General features: G+C 35.1%; 2 protein-coding genes across 3 annotated transcripts; both read right to left on the bottom strand.

Annotated features, from left to right (window-relative positions):
* Positions 1-264: 264 nt before the first annotated feature.
* LOC140763881 (phosphatidylinositol N-acetylglucosaminyltransferase subunit C) lies at positions 265-8,441 on the bottom strand. Its single transcript, XM_073102256.1, has 2 exons — positions 8,224-8,441; positions 265-2,504 (listed from the first exon to the last, which is right to left on the bottom strand). The coding sequence occupies exon 2, from the start codon at positions 2,438-2,440 to the stop codon at positions 1,535-1,537; it is 906 nt and encodes a 301-aa protein (XP_072958357.1). The 5' UTR covers positions 2,441-2,504; positions 8,224-8,441; the 3' UTR covers positions 265-1,534.
* A 960-nt stretch (positions 8,442-9,401) lies between these two features.
* On the bottom strand, positions 9,402-14,382 carry LOC140761885 (glycolipid transfer protein 1-like). 2 transcript variants are annotated; one of them, XM_073099406.1, is made up of 7 exons: positions 14,214-14,382; positions 13,852-13,991; positions 12,233-12,288; positions 11,604-11,734; positions 11,369-11,504; positions 9,733-9,864; positions 9,402-9,653 (listed from the first exon to the last, which is right to left on the bottom strand). In XM_073099406.1, exons 2-7 carry the CDS (start codon positions 13,967-13,969, stop codon positions 9,618-9,620), a joined length of 609 nt encoding a protein of 202 aa, XP_072955507.1. In that variant the 5' UTR covers positions 13,970-13,991; positions 14,214-14,382; the 3' UTR covers positions 9,402-9,617. The 2 variants fall into 2 exon arrangements, with proteins under 2 accessions (XP_072955507.1, XP_072955505.1); XM_073099404.1 differs by having other exon boundaries at positions 13,852-13,971; positions 14,214-14,381.
* Between the last annotated feature and the right edge of the window lie 1,688 nt (positions 14,383-16,070).

A 16,070-nucleotide genomic window follows, 5' to 3' on the forward strand; every position in this document is an offset into this window, starting at 1 on the left:
CCTTCACTTATCATAGAAGTTTAGAAAACCGTGTTCTAAAAGAAAACATTTACTTAATTTAAGCAGATATCAAAATATAGCATATGGACTCTGGTTGTCTCTTTGAGACACAATTTTATAGGACCTATAGATCAAATGATTATTCTAAAGTGAATAGTAATACAGCAAATTTAAACACATTGCACCAAACGGACCTAATTAGACACATAAGAAATTCCAAGAAAAAGAAGATAGTCAAGAAATACAAGATCACAACCCTCGCTCACCACTCAACGAAGAACAGAAAGAGATAGACATGATATAAGGATCACAAGAAGAAAAAACAAATGAGAACACAAGAACTTTTTCGAGCAAACTAGAGATATGGAACCACTGGGATCCATTCGAATGCATCATGACTCCTTTTAAATATGATTGTAAAAGAAAGCACGTCCCTAACCAACCATGATTAACTCAACCTAAGGTAACCAAAGAGAAAAATGGCTTTGCACCATTAATATATCATGTAGATTGGCAAAATCAAATGGGAACTGAGGAAAAATGGCTTTGCACCATTATCTCGAAGAAGAAGTCAATGACAAATATTTCCACTAGGAATAATTATTAGCAGATGTGGGTCAAAATTTGCGAAGAGAAAAGATAAACACATTCAAATTATGCTCCAAAAGCTGATTGATTGAAGGCGGGTGCAGCAGCACAATTTTCACCCTGTACGTAAAATAATGTTGAAGGATGATACAGCAGCCCAGCAGTTATATATATATTAGCGAAGCCTGTAATGTAGTGTATCCTTTAATTTGAAGGATGACAAATTATTAGCCCACTTTCACAATTTCGTTTACACTACCTCCAGCGCCAGTATTCCTCAGTTTGTTTAGCAGAGTGAGAGATTGTATCCCCTAAAGACCGTCGTTCCCACGATTGTCATCAATTACCTCTGTTTGGCTTAAAACGGCTTGGTTTGGAGACACGTCCATCTTCATTGAATTCTCCGACCTGAAAACTATGAACTCTGTGCTCCCATAATATTGTCATAACTCATCACGCAAGTGATAACTATCTTTGAGATGAGAGTCATTCTACCCACCAGAACTTGTCCTAGTGGAAACTTGATGTACCAGAAGCTGTTAGTAATGGCCTACAGTTGCCATAACCCAGCAGTAAGAAGGCAGCTTCTTCAGAGATTTCTTCCTCAATCGCCTCATATAACTTGCTTCAGCAATTCAAAAGTTGTATCCTTGGACCCATCTACACCTTTTGTTGTCACAAAGATAGAGTTCTAACAGGACTGAAAGATGGTTGTGCTCTTTTTATTGAGACCCACAAACTACCACTCCAAAATGGCTGCATCAAGCAATTACATTCCAATGTAGTTACAAAGAGAATGGCATAGGCAGTTATCTAGGAAGAGTAGCTAGAGGCAGCATGAGAGGGAAAAGGAAAAGAAAAAAATCCATGCTTGAAAAAAGGCCCTCCAGCTACAAGACAAAAATGATTCCAATTTACGTTTAAGGAAGAATGAAAATGATAAAGATTAATCGGTTATGTCAAAGCAAAGCTTAGCTTCATCCCATGGACCATTGATCTCAAACTTGTATTCCTGAACCCTTAAGAGCCAATAGGGACAAACAATTGATACAAAAACAAGCAGAGCTAGCAGTAAAATGAAGAACATATGATGCAACTGGTATGTGAGACTCAAGGTCATGCCCATCAGAGCAAACGAAAAACAAAGATGAAGTCTGAAGGAGTACTTTTTGATGCAGAATGTGATGAGCGGTGCAAAAAGAAATATCTGCAAGGAAAAGAACATAATTGCAAAGACATGAAGCCTAGAAGGGAGACGAGAAGCCACAAGGACTGATGCTACTATTGATGCATTCAGAGAGATGTTACTAGATAATTTCGGGTTGTTCAAAGCACCAGGGGGTCTGATAGTGCAACCTGAGTAGTCGTGCAAGAAGAGATGGACAAGAAGAAGGGACACAGTCAGCACCCATATAGAATCTGAGCTGATGGACCTGGTGAGAGTATGATAAACAGGTGCTAAAATGTAAAGGCCACTAATAAAGAAGGAAATATTTAGTATGTACTTAAAGATAAGATCTAAGGAGAGCTGGTTGGTGGTGAGCAAGAGCACAGAGAAACCAAGTGCTAGAAGGACAACATCCAGCTTGAGGAGAGAAGTCTCATTGATGGCCATACTCAGTGTGTTGGTCCATATGGTAACAACAAGAGCTACAATGCAGAGATACTGAGATATGGAAACAGAATCCAGCATAATTTTCAGCAGGTCCCTCTTCACCACATTAGCATTCATAACCATGTCTTCAAGGAAGGACTCGCCAGTGTAGTTATCATCATACCCTGGCTGCATCCCTCCATAGGCAACTTTCCTCCATTTTTGCCGATGTGTGAACCCATTTGAGTCGGTCTCCATTATATGCCAATCTGATTTGCTAGTAAACAGAATGGCAACTTTACAAGCAGCTAAATACTTGCACCTGCAAAAAGATAGTCACTTGAGTAAAGAAAAAAAAATATGTCTGGCATTCTATATGAAATCCAAAACCTAAAAAAGCGAACACATTTTCCCAAAAATTTAAATATCAATGACTGCCTAATTGTTCAAGCCTAAACATACTAGCAAGTTAGCTTCCCCATTTACTTTCACTTATCTTCAACATGTGCTCTACTACTTGTTCCACCCAAAAGCCGATCAGCCATTAGACTGTGACTAAAGATAATTGTCAGGTCTTCTTTACCTTGCAACTGCAACATATCCACTGATACCAGACAAGGCCTACTAGTCTTTCTTTTTCTTATGCCAGCTTACTTCATCCAATATTTCTCTGTTCACTCATGCATTTTTCTTTTAATCAGCTAACAACAAGTATCCACTATAAGATGGATTTGCTATGGATCATATATTACTTTGTGCAATTTGTAATGTTAAGGGCACATCTAGAAGAATCAGAGAATCCGTATAATATCTACCAAAGCAAACATGAAAACACTTGTATCATTCTTTCCTACGGTCTATAATCATTCACTCGCTCTTCAACCTCATGACCTAAAGAATGATACCTACAAACGGCCTTTGATGTTCTTCTGAAGCACAAATATAGAATCTCGAGGAGATAATAGAATAGTTTCTTGAAGTCAGTGGCAAGGAAGAAAAAATCATGCACATATACATCAATAAAATTTCTGGCAAGTTGCAACATTTTATGATCATCAGTACTGAGGGTCAACATCTATGTTAAAAACAAGCTACAAAACTACAAGCATGCAAGAAGAATATGGCAGGCCTATGACTTAGTATATAGACAACTTGGCAGCATAAAGACAAAGCAGAAACATAGCCTTTGGAGGGAATAGACATCTACCACCTAGAATCATGCATAACATGCCAACAAAAAGCAAAGGTCCCCTGCCACAAAAGTTCCCATAAAAACCCATACAAGACAAAAAACAGTATTAATATTCCAAGCAAAACTATGCAAAGAATGACCAGAAAATAGCAAGGCTGCCAAAAATTTCACCAAATTACATTTTTAGCCAAGAAAAAAATCAGCCATTCAAATAAACAATGGGCCAAAAGAAATTCTCTTGAACATTTGAGATTAGATTAAAAGCTCACGTTTGTCAATGGAGACCAATGAGTTATGGGCAAACAGGACTAGTATCAGGAAATGGAACTGGGGAATTTTAATTTTTAAACAACGCTTCTCAAAAGAAAGTGGGGGAAAGAGGATGAAGCATTCAAAGAACAACCTCACAGACCAACAATGCATCATGAAAACTCTTCAAGGGAAAGGCTAATATCAAAGTGGTAAACCCATCTCAAGAAATAAAATACAAGGCATTTCAAAATCAACCAGTCTCAGGAGATACACAACTTATGCATTTAAATAAGAGCCCATTATAAGAAGTACACAACCTGGACATTTGTATAAGAAGCCATTATAAGGAATACACAAGCCAGGTTAATAATATGAAGAAACCATTTCAAGAGATGTGAAACCTGAGCATTTAATTTGAAGAGAACATTTCAAGAAATACACAACTTGGGCATTTGAATGAGGGACCAATTCAAGAAATACAAAACCTGAGCATTTTTAACGAGAAAACCACCTTAAGAAATATACAATCTCCGCATTGAGACAACCCTGAGACTGAATGCAGGACGCAAATAACTTTGCATGACGATAGTATAGCAATTACCATCCTACCTAACATTTTTGTTTGCAACTTTGCATAATTACATTGATATGTTCTAAAATCTACTGTACTATAGAGATGCTAAATTCAATATATTAGCTGCACTACCAACAATTTTTCTTGAGAATGATTTGAAACTACTATGCTATGATCCATTAAACTCGACTATAATGTGCCTACTTGTGTGATTGGGAACTACCCAGCGCAAAAGAATACCTAACTCTTAACTCAAACGCCGTGCGAATTTGTCATCACAAATAACAACAATGGCACAACCATCATCTATCTAGTGGTTAAAAGAAAAATACCCTTTAAGAGGACCCACCTTTTCCTTTAACTAAAGAAGACCATTCATTTATGCCATTGAGTTGACTCACTGAAATTACCCTAGTATAAACCACACAGTTACTGCAAAAGATAGAATGTGGAGAAGACATACTAACCTCTAAGAAACAAAACAGAGAAAAAAAATCCAAAACAAACGAACCGCTGAACTCAGTAAAAGAAACATGTTTCTAAGAAACCGTCAGCATGGGATTGATACCGATGGTGGTTTGGTGGTGGAAGGGATAAAGAAGGTATGTCGAGGGGGTGGAAGCCATGGGAGGAAAGGAGGAGAGAGAAGTGGAGGAGGGATTGACACATTCTAAGAAGGCCATCGCCGTCTATGGAGGTAGTAGGCATCATGGAAAGAGAAAGAAAGGCTCACCAGCGTCGAGGGAGGACCGTCATCAAGAGAGGGAGAGATCTAGGGCACAGCAAGTTTAGGAAGAATTAATCGTTGCCCAATTCTTTCTTCCCTCACTCACTATTTTCACTAATATTATTGGCTCAACGGGTTAAAAGAATTAAAATTTAATAGGTTTAACCGATTAACCAATTTAATATATAACTAATAAATTTACAAACTTATGTGAAACGTATCTATGTATTTAGTAGTATCCTACCCATATCAGATATTTAAATTTTTTTTTTGAATATTTTGAATATGTATTTGTGTGTATTCGGTCTGTACCAATATCTGATATGTATGGAATGCTGATATAGAATTGTTTTTGGCAGTGCTTCTATATCCATATCCGATATGTTTGAAATGTCGAATGATATGAACCTATTAATATATTCTCAGGTTATGTTATAATATGTGAAGTTATGGCATCCCTTATTGTGTTCATTAACATGTATCATTGCATATTGAGAATAAATTGTTATAGTTCTCATAGATACTTGTACGTATCTAAAAGGTTTTTTTATAAAAAAAAATGATATGCAAATGTCCCGCTTGATATTATATGTTATTGGTGCGCATGTTCAAAACCCCTTATCTTTAACCATTATATAAGTCTTATGTGAGGGTGGTTCACACCCAAACTTAGATGTATCACTAGCAGGACTTATTTAACAAAAGAGTTATTACATGCATTCAATACTCCATTTTTTTCTCTTTTACTAGGGGTGTCCCACCTTACGTATGATTATTAGGAAGTGAGTATCATCTATAAGTGTTACTTCCATTAGCAAATAATTCATTGGAATTTGGAAGTATAACAGTATGAATGTATGTTCATAGATTATGTTTGAAGTATTATTTGGGTAGAAAACAATGGACATGCTCAGAAGCACTGCCAAAAACAATTCTATATCAGTATCCAATATATATTGGATATGGATATAGACCGAATACACACAAATACGTATTCAAAATATTCAGAAAAAAAATTAAATAATTTAAATATCAGATATGGGTAGGATACCACCGAATACGCAGATACGTTTTGCATAAGTTTGTAAATTTATTAGTTATATATTAAATTGGTTAAATGGTTAAACTCATTAAAATTTAATTCTTTTAACCTATTAAGCTAATAATATTAGTGAAAACAGTGAGTGAGGGAAGAAAGAATTGGGCATAGGGTAAAAACAGATTGAATACGGATCCATATTTTTTGTTCGGATACGGATTCGAATACGGATACAAATATTTGACGAATAGCAATAATTAAAACTATATCCTAACTAAACGGATATAGACAATGTTACGAACTAGATCAAGACCGATCCAGATATAAGAAAATTATATAAATTTAGGTGGTGGTATCCTCGTAAGTTAGAATTCTAATGGCTCTAGTTTCATCTAAATCAGAGGTCTAGATAAAAAGATATAAATAAAATAGTGAAAACAGGACATAATAGTAAATATCCGATGTTTCGATGGTCATCGGAGGGTGGCGGATGGCCAAGGGTGGTGGTGGACAACCGAATAGTAGGGTGGCTGCTGAAAGAAGGTGGTGGCTAGAATTTGGGTGTTTGGAAGGACACTACGGTTACGATCTACTCCGATAAAAATAAAGACGATCTAACGCCTACGATAAAAACGGTAAATATGATAATAAGAAAATAACTAAACTCAATTAATTTTTAATGCTTGGATGATTAAACAAAGAAACTCAGTCCCTCTATATATAGAGGTCGGGTATAATGAATCCTACTCGGACTTAACGCTAAAGGCTTATATGACTCAAACTAAGGCTTGCCTTAGAAACTTACATAACATAATTAAACTTATCTTAGTGGCTTATATAACTTAATTGAACTTGCCTTAGTGACTTATATGACTTAATTAGACTTCTCTTAAGGGCTTATATAAGCATGAACCAATCAAAAGATAAATAGGCTCAATCTATCGAGCTCAATGTCCTCATAATACAATTTGATCTGACCCGATTCGTATTAGATAATTTTCGAATACAATTCAGATCATGGTTCGCCTGATTGGTCGATCCGAACTCTCTCTCTCTCTCTCTTTCACTCCTTCTCACTCTCTTTTACTCTTTTCTTTCACTCTTTTTTCTTTTTTTTCTCTTTACCATATAATCATTGTTTCTTTTACAGAGAGATCTAGCTCCGGCGAACTCCAGCAAACTCTGGCAAACTCCGACGAACTCCCATATATAATTTTTTAATTAATTTCTTTATTTTTCTCTCAGTTTTTTTCATTTCTTCCACTCTCCCTTTTTCTTCTTTTTTCTTCTCTTCTTCTTCTTCTTCTTCTTCCTCTTCGCACCATGGTTTTCTTTCTTTGGTTTGATTTTCTTCTACTCACTAATTTCTTCTTTTCACTTTTTATTACACCATAGTTTTTCTTTCTTTATTTTCTTTTTTTTGGTAAACTTTTTTTTCTAAATTTTTAGAAATTTTTCTACATTTTTAAATAATATTTAGAATTTTATGTAATTAAAAAGCCTAATCCGAAGCGAGCGATATGACCGATTCGACCGATACATATTGTTTTTTCGGAAGGCCGAGCCTGATCGCAATACCGATTTTTCGAACCTTGGTTCAAATTAGTTTTGGATACGAACTAAATAGTTTTCGGATACGGATCAGATCTTAATCAAATACATATCCGATCTTGAACGAATTATAGCATTTTTCTTAGACATAATTAACACAAAAATAATAAATCATTTCAATTTACCATTAATACAAATAGATTCTACTTCTAACGTCACACACTTCAATTGACTTCAACATACAATCAATCTATTCACATTAACTTCAAGAAAATTAAATTAACACAAATTCAAATACAAAGTCCAGAAAAAAGTTCACATTAACTTCAAGAAAATTAAATTAAACACAGTTGCAAACACGATTTAACAGACGATATATTAATAAAGAAGAATGTAAATTTACAATTTTACTTTCAAACCAAGAATTAGATGTTCATGAAAATGAATCAGAATCAGATAATTAACTTACACTCAGATAATTGCAAAACAAGAATCAGATGTAAACTTATAATTTTACTTTCAAAATAAGAATCAGAAATCAGATAATTGCATTGATTCCAAAACAATGAAATAAACCAATTGCTAATTAAGGAAGTAAGAGAGAAAACTAAAATAAACCAATTGCTAATTAACCAGCATAAATAGATAATTTAGCTCTGAGCTATAAAGCAAAGTACCTAGAAATAGATAATTTAACTCAAACTACCTATAAATTGGTGAAGTGATGGAGCTTGGTGATGGCGACGGAGTGTTGATGGCCGCTGAGCTTGGTCACGGCAAGCTCGAGGAGGGAGGAGATGGATCTTGGTGAAGCGACGGAGCTTGGTGACGGCGACGGAGTGGTGATGGCGGTGGAGCTTGGTCACGGCAAGCTCGAGGAGGGAGGAGGCGGCGGATTGAGATAGGGAAAGAGTAGAAGTCTAAAAGATCAAAAGGGATGGTAAGGTTAGCGATGTCTGTGTTAGGCTGTTAGCGGATCGGGTAGTCACGGGTCGGGTTGCTGGGTTGGGTATTCGGGTTAGTAATTATTTTATATTTGTGGTTAAACGGATATCCGATATCTGAATCCGAATCCAACAAAATTACTTATACCCGTGTCCGTATTCAAACTTTTTTCTGAATAATTATCAGTACCCATATCCGGATTAGATAAAAAAATATATTATCTGTATCCGATCCGGTAGCAAGTGGGACTTAAACCGACCCATTTTCACCTCGATGTGTGTTCATACTGATTGCATTTGTGACTGTCTTGTACTAGTTTCCTTAAGCTTGAAGTGATGTAAGTGTTGAATCTCATTAATGTTTAATAGCTATTTATGTGCATAAGCCTTATAACTACTCAATCGAAATATTTGCTTATGGGTTTTTTCTCTCAAAAGGAGAAATACTATGATTTCCCAAAACCATTTGCATATTCATTTCGTTTTATTTTCAATGCAATTTTCAACATATTTACTCAATTCGTAGTTTTAATAAGCATAAGATATACACCTCATAGGGTAGCTAGATTTCTTTTATCAGCATAAATGTGATTCATGATTTTAGAATTATAATTCTGTAGAACAAGTGCAAGGATGCCCCTCTAAGCTTACATTCTTTTCTTCAATGACAGATGGATATCCATCTGCAATCTTTGTTCATATATGTCATAAGGATGCAGGTATAATTGACATGATACATTCAATTCTTTTCGCTGCAGCACTCCACAAGAACTCCACAAATGTGAAAGATGTTTATCATGAGCTAATTTTGTTCCAATGAGTAGCTTCCTGATATCAATATAAGCCCCCTTGAATGACGAGCTTGGTATGATCCAATTTAATTTTGACGAGAAGCATTCTGACATTGCAATTTCAGTCTAATGATCCAGGCACCAAGAGATGAATATCAAACCACATTATGTAATAAAATGTTGCATTTGATCGGTAACAGATAAAAGGACGAGTAAAATGTTTCTCTTTGTTTCATGAAACTGCTCATATAAGAAATTTGATATCGATATTGATATGCTTAGATATATTGTCCTATGTTCGCTTGCAAGAAGACACTGATTGTGACGGCGGACTGATCATTTTACTATAGCAGGAGAACTTCCCATTAAGAAGCCTTCAGTTCATCAAGGCCCACACTAGCCTGCAATAAAGTTAAAAAGTAATCTTTTAATTGTCACCTAAAGAAGAAAATAAGTTACACAACTATGATGCAAACATACCAAAAACTTGTGATTCTCTGCAAGTAAAGGAGGAAAGCTTGTGCAGAATTTCTCTATATCTGCATCGATGTCACCTGACCCACCGATAACTTCCATGAATTTCTTCCTGTCAGGAGCAAGCTTCATGGCAACCTGTAATTCTGCATGTATTAGCGTCTTCTTGCAGGCTACACAAAAGGGGAAAAAGAGAAGATGCTGAATAATAAAAGCATGAGGGAGCAGGAGGGGGACATTTCATGCCACCAGAGAACTCCAGAAAATAATTAATTACAACAGCTTTAACATGAGCGAGCTATCTTCAGCCATTCAATTCAGCAGTTGTGTTAGTAGGTTGAACAGAAAAAAGAAAAAGAAAAAAAGAAGCAGGGTGTGGTCATAAAAGATAACACTATAATAGCATTTAGAAGCCAGACAATGCCTGATCCAGTCTGACATAGGTTAAAACTACTTATCACATGACCTGCTAATGGGTTTACAGGATGGACCTGATCCAAAGAGAACTTTTATCTACCAATACTTAGCTGTTGTACCCAATTTGCCTGAAATAATATAAATTTTCATTGTCACTGTTCTACAATCTTGACATTGTATTATTGTGGATTTTAGATGAAATCTTTGCTTCTTTCCAAAGCCCAAAATCTGAGTTCAATATTAAAAGTAAGCAACATGTCCTGCAAAGCCAGAACAAAACATGAACAAATTAATGACAATGAAAAAATAAAATGTCCTCGATGAATGCAAGTAATAGAAAATTGTAAAAAACTACTAGTCTACTACAACAAAGTGCTAATAAGGTGTCTTTCGTATTAGATCTACTTGTTCAAGTTATACAAACTAGATATATGTCCTGAAGAATGTAATACATGAATCACGTCGAGTCACAAATCAAACTTCTTGCTGTGATGAAGTTCAATTCATGCTATGGCAAAGCTAACATCTGAACCCAGTGCCAATCAACCAGAACAAGGTCAACATATCTTAGGTCAATTGTTATTGCGGAGACATATCTACATTACATGTTACTTGGACACTCTATTTTTCAGGGTTCTTAAAGTGTCAACATGCCTGGACAACAAATACAACTGTTTTGTTCATTGATAAGGAAAAATGAGGTAAGGGGCTAATCCTAAAATTTAGACTGGTTATTTCTGTTATTCAGCATCATCATTTGGTTGAGAGGGTGCGATAAAATGCTATAATGATTACATGGAACAAGTTAATGTTGGGATATCATGGCCCTTGTTGAGAAAAGAGGGCGCAGAACAAGGTAGGACAATTAACATCTTCTCTTGTCATTCCAAGCTTTTGACACATTCCTATATCCGTCATCTCACCCTCAAGGTGGGATAACAAAGTTGTGATAATTTTGCTTTGACCCAAGTTTATCAGGACTTTCTGTCTCAAAGCCAATACTCTCCATTATCAAAAGTCATGGCTTATTATGTCACCAGAGAATCTGTCACTTGTAGCCTCTTTATAGATTGTCACATGATTCTCGTATTAATTTAATTTTCTACGACATTGTTAATTTCCAATGAGTTCAATATGAGTTGTTTGACAGATCCAGAAAAGGCTCGGATGATGAGATGGTTCTAATTGTGTCTTTTTTCTTAAAAACAAAGAGTAAGAATGTTACCGTAAAGCTAGTACTAGCAAGCCAGCCATGATATTTCTTTAGGGTTTTGCTGTACGAGTCTGTGCAGGCTTGTGACATGGACCAATCTGGATGCATCAACAAGTTATGGAATAGTTCAACCAAGAAGTCCATGGCTCTGAAAGACGAAACGAGGAATTAAAAGATGTTTTGTAGGCTGATAAGCATGTCTATCAAATTTCCGTTGATACAAATTCAAGCGAGAAATGTGCATCACCTTGTTAGCCACAAAAGCCCATTCGTACAACTTGAAGAACCTTTTGCTGTTTTATTTTCAACTTCTACTTCCACCATGCTGTACAACTGCTCAAATTTTGAGGGATCAGAGTTGTACTTGGTTTCCAGTCTCTGCATAGGTAAGGACCAGAGTAAAAAATGAGTGCGTGAATTAGAACAGCAGCAGAAAGAAAGAGGATAAATACAGCTAAGCAACAAAATAACAAATTTTCAATCTTAGTCATGCTTTTATAACATTGCAGCATCTTCGTGGAACCAAAGGGTTACCAAAATAGTCTCTCTCTCTCTCTCTCTCTCTCTCTCTCTCTCTCTCTCCAAAAAATATGTTTTTTTTACTGATGAACAAAGAAAATAGTCTGCTGTGAATCAACATTGATTTCAAACCCTTGGTAGCGGACTATGCAAAAGGAATTTGCCAAATGTAAGCCCTTGGTGGCATTTTACTGGATGTATGCAGAATTTATGTTTCCGCAATCGTAACTAAATAAATTACAACAAGAATGATACTAGATATTTAAACATATCCAGTTTTTCACACCACACAGAAATCACTATCCTAGAAAGCTAACATCATGGTTTACCGTGGAAAAACAAAAATGGAGTTCTTACCGTAATATTTCCCCCTATATCAGTCTTTACAAGTGCCATAGCAGCTCCAAACTTATCTGGTAATACATCATAAAAAGATTCAAATTAATAATTAGCAGAAGAAAAAATGGACACTCTGTCTTCAAATTATAAGACAGATGAAAGTCTTCTGTATTAGGTAATTTATCTGATTTGCATTGTCACAATATATGCATGTTCCAGTGCATGCATAAATCAACCTTAAGACAAGTAGGAACAGATGAAACATTACATAAAAAAATAAATCCAAACATAGTAACAACTATGTAAACTGCCTATGTAACCCTGGAAACTACTATAAGTAGAACTGAGATTAGCATGTTCAAAATTGGCAACACCTGGAACAGATTATAATGGTTAAAATCAAGAAAGCTGGAGATAGATCTCTAGTAGCATGCTCAGGCTCAGTTTGTCTAGTGTTTTTAAGGATAACATGATGACCCTAAGTTTCAGTTACTTGCAATTAAATCACTGCTTAACTCAACCATCTCTTAACTAAGTCTCATGAATGAGTTGTGAATGAAGCAGGACTTGGTTCACTACACCTGTTGTAGGTGAACTTAGTAACTTACATTCTGGCAATCAATATTCAGGAGGCAAAATAGTTAACATATGCAGAATTATTTACTTTTTCCTCCAAAAAGTAGTTCTGCAAAATTTTCTGATGATAATGTAATTACTAACTGTAAAATGAGGAATCTCGTAAACGCATAGCATATGGTCTAAAATTTGGGTGATAAAAGAAGAGACAACAGTATAGAGAAAAATAACAGCATGGTTAATCAGATTGAGAGTTGTTGACATACAAAAGTCACAATTTCAACAGATCTGCAAGTATGAAATCTGAGGATCATGTAAAGTGTAAACTATACAACAGCATATGAAACCAAGATTTGAGTGGACTGGGTACTCTAAGCTATCATGTGTATCAAAACATAAAAATGATTGGATACTACATGTCTTCTAATAACCATCAATATAACAGATATTTCATTCAGTAGGACAGTGTTGATTCCGTGCAAATAGGATCAAGGTTCCTACCCTACTAAGAGAACTATAACAACTTATTCTCAATGTGCAATGATTCATGTTATTATCTATGAACGTAATAAGGGATGCTATAACTTCACGTATTATAACATAGCCTGAGAATATATTAATAGGTTCATGTCATTCAACATTTCAAATGCATTACAGCATATTATGTTTGATAAGACATACGGATGCACTAGTTTGGTGACCTTAGTTAATATAACAAGATTATCATTTAATGTAGCTTGGGCTATTTGAAAAAATCAAGAGGCCAAAAAGAGATCAAAACTACATAGTACAATTTAGTGGTTGCTTACAATAACATCAAAAGGAAAATGAAGCAACTGCTTATTCTTTTCAGTACAATATTCCTTTCCAGATCCACAAGAGGACTCCACAAATTAGGAGTATAGAACTGACAATATAATCAGTAAGTAGGCTTTAAAGTAAAGACAAGGAAAAAACACATTGGAGGGTATAGATCAACTATGGTAGAGATTCTAAAATGAGATTCAATGAGCTTGAGTAGACAATTTATAGAACAAGCAAAGAAAGAGTAATCTAATTACCTAATACAGGCAGGATAAGCTTGCATACATCAAGAAATGGCTTGGTGAGCATTACACCATTTTCTGACTTCACATGCTTCATTCCTTCCAACGAGGGAGTAAACACAGTACCCTCCATCTCTGCAATCAGTTACTTCCACCTATCAAACTCACCATCAAAACCCAATTCTTTTTCCTTCATCCAAAAGTTCACGTCATTCGATTTAAAAAAGAAGATCGAGCAAACCGAGTATTCTAGCCATATTCCAGGAACTAAGATCGCATGTATCACATATTCATGTAAAGTGCCAAACTTTACTTACAAGGTATTTAGATCTAGATCAGAAAGAGACATAGTGACAAGAGAATTTTGCAAACCGTACCCCAGAAAGAGAAGGCCTCCGGTTATTAGCGAGAACTCTCCACCTCCGAGCTCTGACCCGAAAAGAAGAACGGTGAATCTATCAATAGATGAAAATCAGCATATAATATCTAGTCTCAGATCTCTCTCCATACAGTTACAGTTTTAAATTTTTAATCGTAGATAAATTGCAAGACTGGAATCTGATTCCGTTCAAGTGGAGCCGTCCAGGGAACAGTATATAGGGACATGGCTGTCAAAAAAGCCCGTGGGCTCATAGTATCGCGGGCTCGACTAGTTAAGAGCCCGGCCCATGATCGGCTCGAGCTCTAAATGAGCCGAGCCGAGCCAGTATTGGCTCACTCAAGCTCGGCTCGATTAGACTTAAATATATATATATAAAAGATTCAGAACCGTTAGATCTTAGATCTAAGAGTTGATTTTATCTCTACAAGTGAAAGAAAAAATCCTCGGTTCTCTGGCCTCCAACTTTTATCTCCCCAAACCCATCAGCCCCAACCCCAAACCCAAACCCTCTCCACTCCATCGAAACCCCATCTTCACTAGTCACCACTTATCACCCATCACTCAAACCACTAAATAGTTTTTAGATCGGATAGTTTTTAGATACAGAACGGATTTTAAACAAATACAGATTAGATCTTAAACGAATTATAACTTTTTTTTAGACACAATTAACACAAAAAATAAGAAATTACTTTAATTTACTATTAATACAAATAGATTTTACTTCTAACTTCACACACTTCAATTGACTTCAACATACAATCAATCCATTCATATTAACTTCAAAAAATTAAATTAATACATTCAAATACAAATTCCACACAAAAGTTCACATTAACTTCAAGAAAATTAAATTAACACAGTTGCAAACACGATCTAACAGATGATATATTAATAAAGAAGAAAATAAACTTACAATTTTACTTTCAAAACAAGAATTAGATGTTCAGTAAAAATAAATCAGAATTAGATAATTAACTTACAATCAGATAATTGCAAAACAAGAATCAGAATCATCAGATGTAAACTTACAATTTGACTTTCAAAATAAGAATTAGAATCACATAATTGCATTGATTCCAAAACAATGAAATAAACCAATTGCCAACTAAGAAAGTAAAAAAGAAGATTAAAATAAACCAATCGCTAATTAACCAGCATAAATACTCAGCTATAAATCAAAGTACCTATAAATAGATAATTTAACTCAAATTACCTATCAAATTACCTATAAATTGGTGAAAAGATGGAGATTGGTGACAGCGACACAGTGTTGATGGCCGCTGAGCTTGGTGATAGCGACAGAGTGGTGATGGCGGTGGAGTTTGGTGCGATGGAGCTTGGTGACGGCAAGATCGAGGAGGGAGTAGTAAGGGTGAAAACGGATAGGACAGTGGTTAATCTGTATCTGTATCCGTATTTTTAGTTCTGATACGGATTCGGATATGGATATTGGACGGATAGTAAAATTTAAAACCATATCCTAACTAAACGGATACGGATAATTTTCGGATAAAGGATCAGATCTTAAACAGATATTGATTGAATTTAAAATAATTATAATATTTTATTTAAATATAATTAATATAAAATTATTAAGAGTTTTACAACAAATAAATTTTTTTGTATATCAAATATATAAAATTAGAGAAATTAATCTCTATAAATAATATATAACGTATTATTAGTAATAATATTAATATTTACTATTTAAATAAGCAAACTAAAAACTGTAAATTATTTAAAAAAATATGCGGATAAACGGATATCTGATATCCGTATCCGAATCCGAAAAATATATCCGACCCGTATCCGAATCCATATCTGAATTTTTTTTAAAAATTCTATCCGT

Source organism: Typha angustifolia, chromosome 7, assembly GCF_048772165.1.
Source record: "Typha angustifolia cultivar Huaian chromosome 7, ASM4877216v1, whole genome shotgun sequence".
Classification (NCBI taxonomy): Eukaryota; Viridiplantae; Streptophyta; class Magnoliopsida; order Poales; family Typhaceae; genus Typha; species Typha angustifolia.

Bases quoted from the DNA above. Each gene is read 5' to 3' on its own strand.
- LOC140761885 (XM_073099406.1), bottom strand. From the start codon at position 13,969: ATGGAGGGTACTGTGTTTACTCCCTCGTTGGAAGGAATGAAGCATGTG. The intron at 12,289-13,851 runs GTAATTAGATTA...ATGTATTACCAG, and splicing joins GCTTATCCTGCCTGTATTAG to ATAAGTTTGGAGCTGCTATG. The intron at 11,505-11,603 runs GTGATGCACATT...TTCGTCTTTCAG, and splicing joins GGGCTTTTGTGGCTAACAAG to AGCCATGGACTTCTTGGTTG.
- LOC140763881 (XM_073102256.1), bottom strand. From the start codon at position 2,440: ATGGAGACCGACTCAAATGGGTTCACACATCGGCAAAAATGGAGGAAA.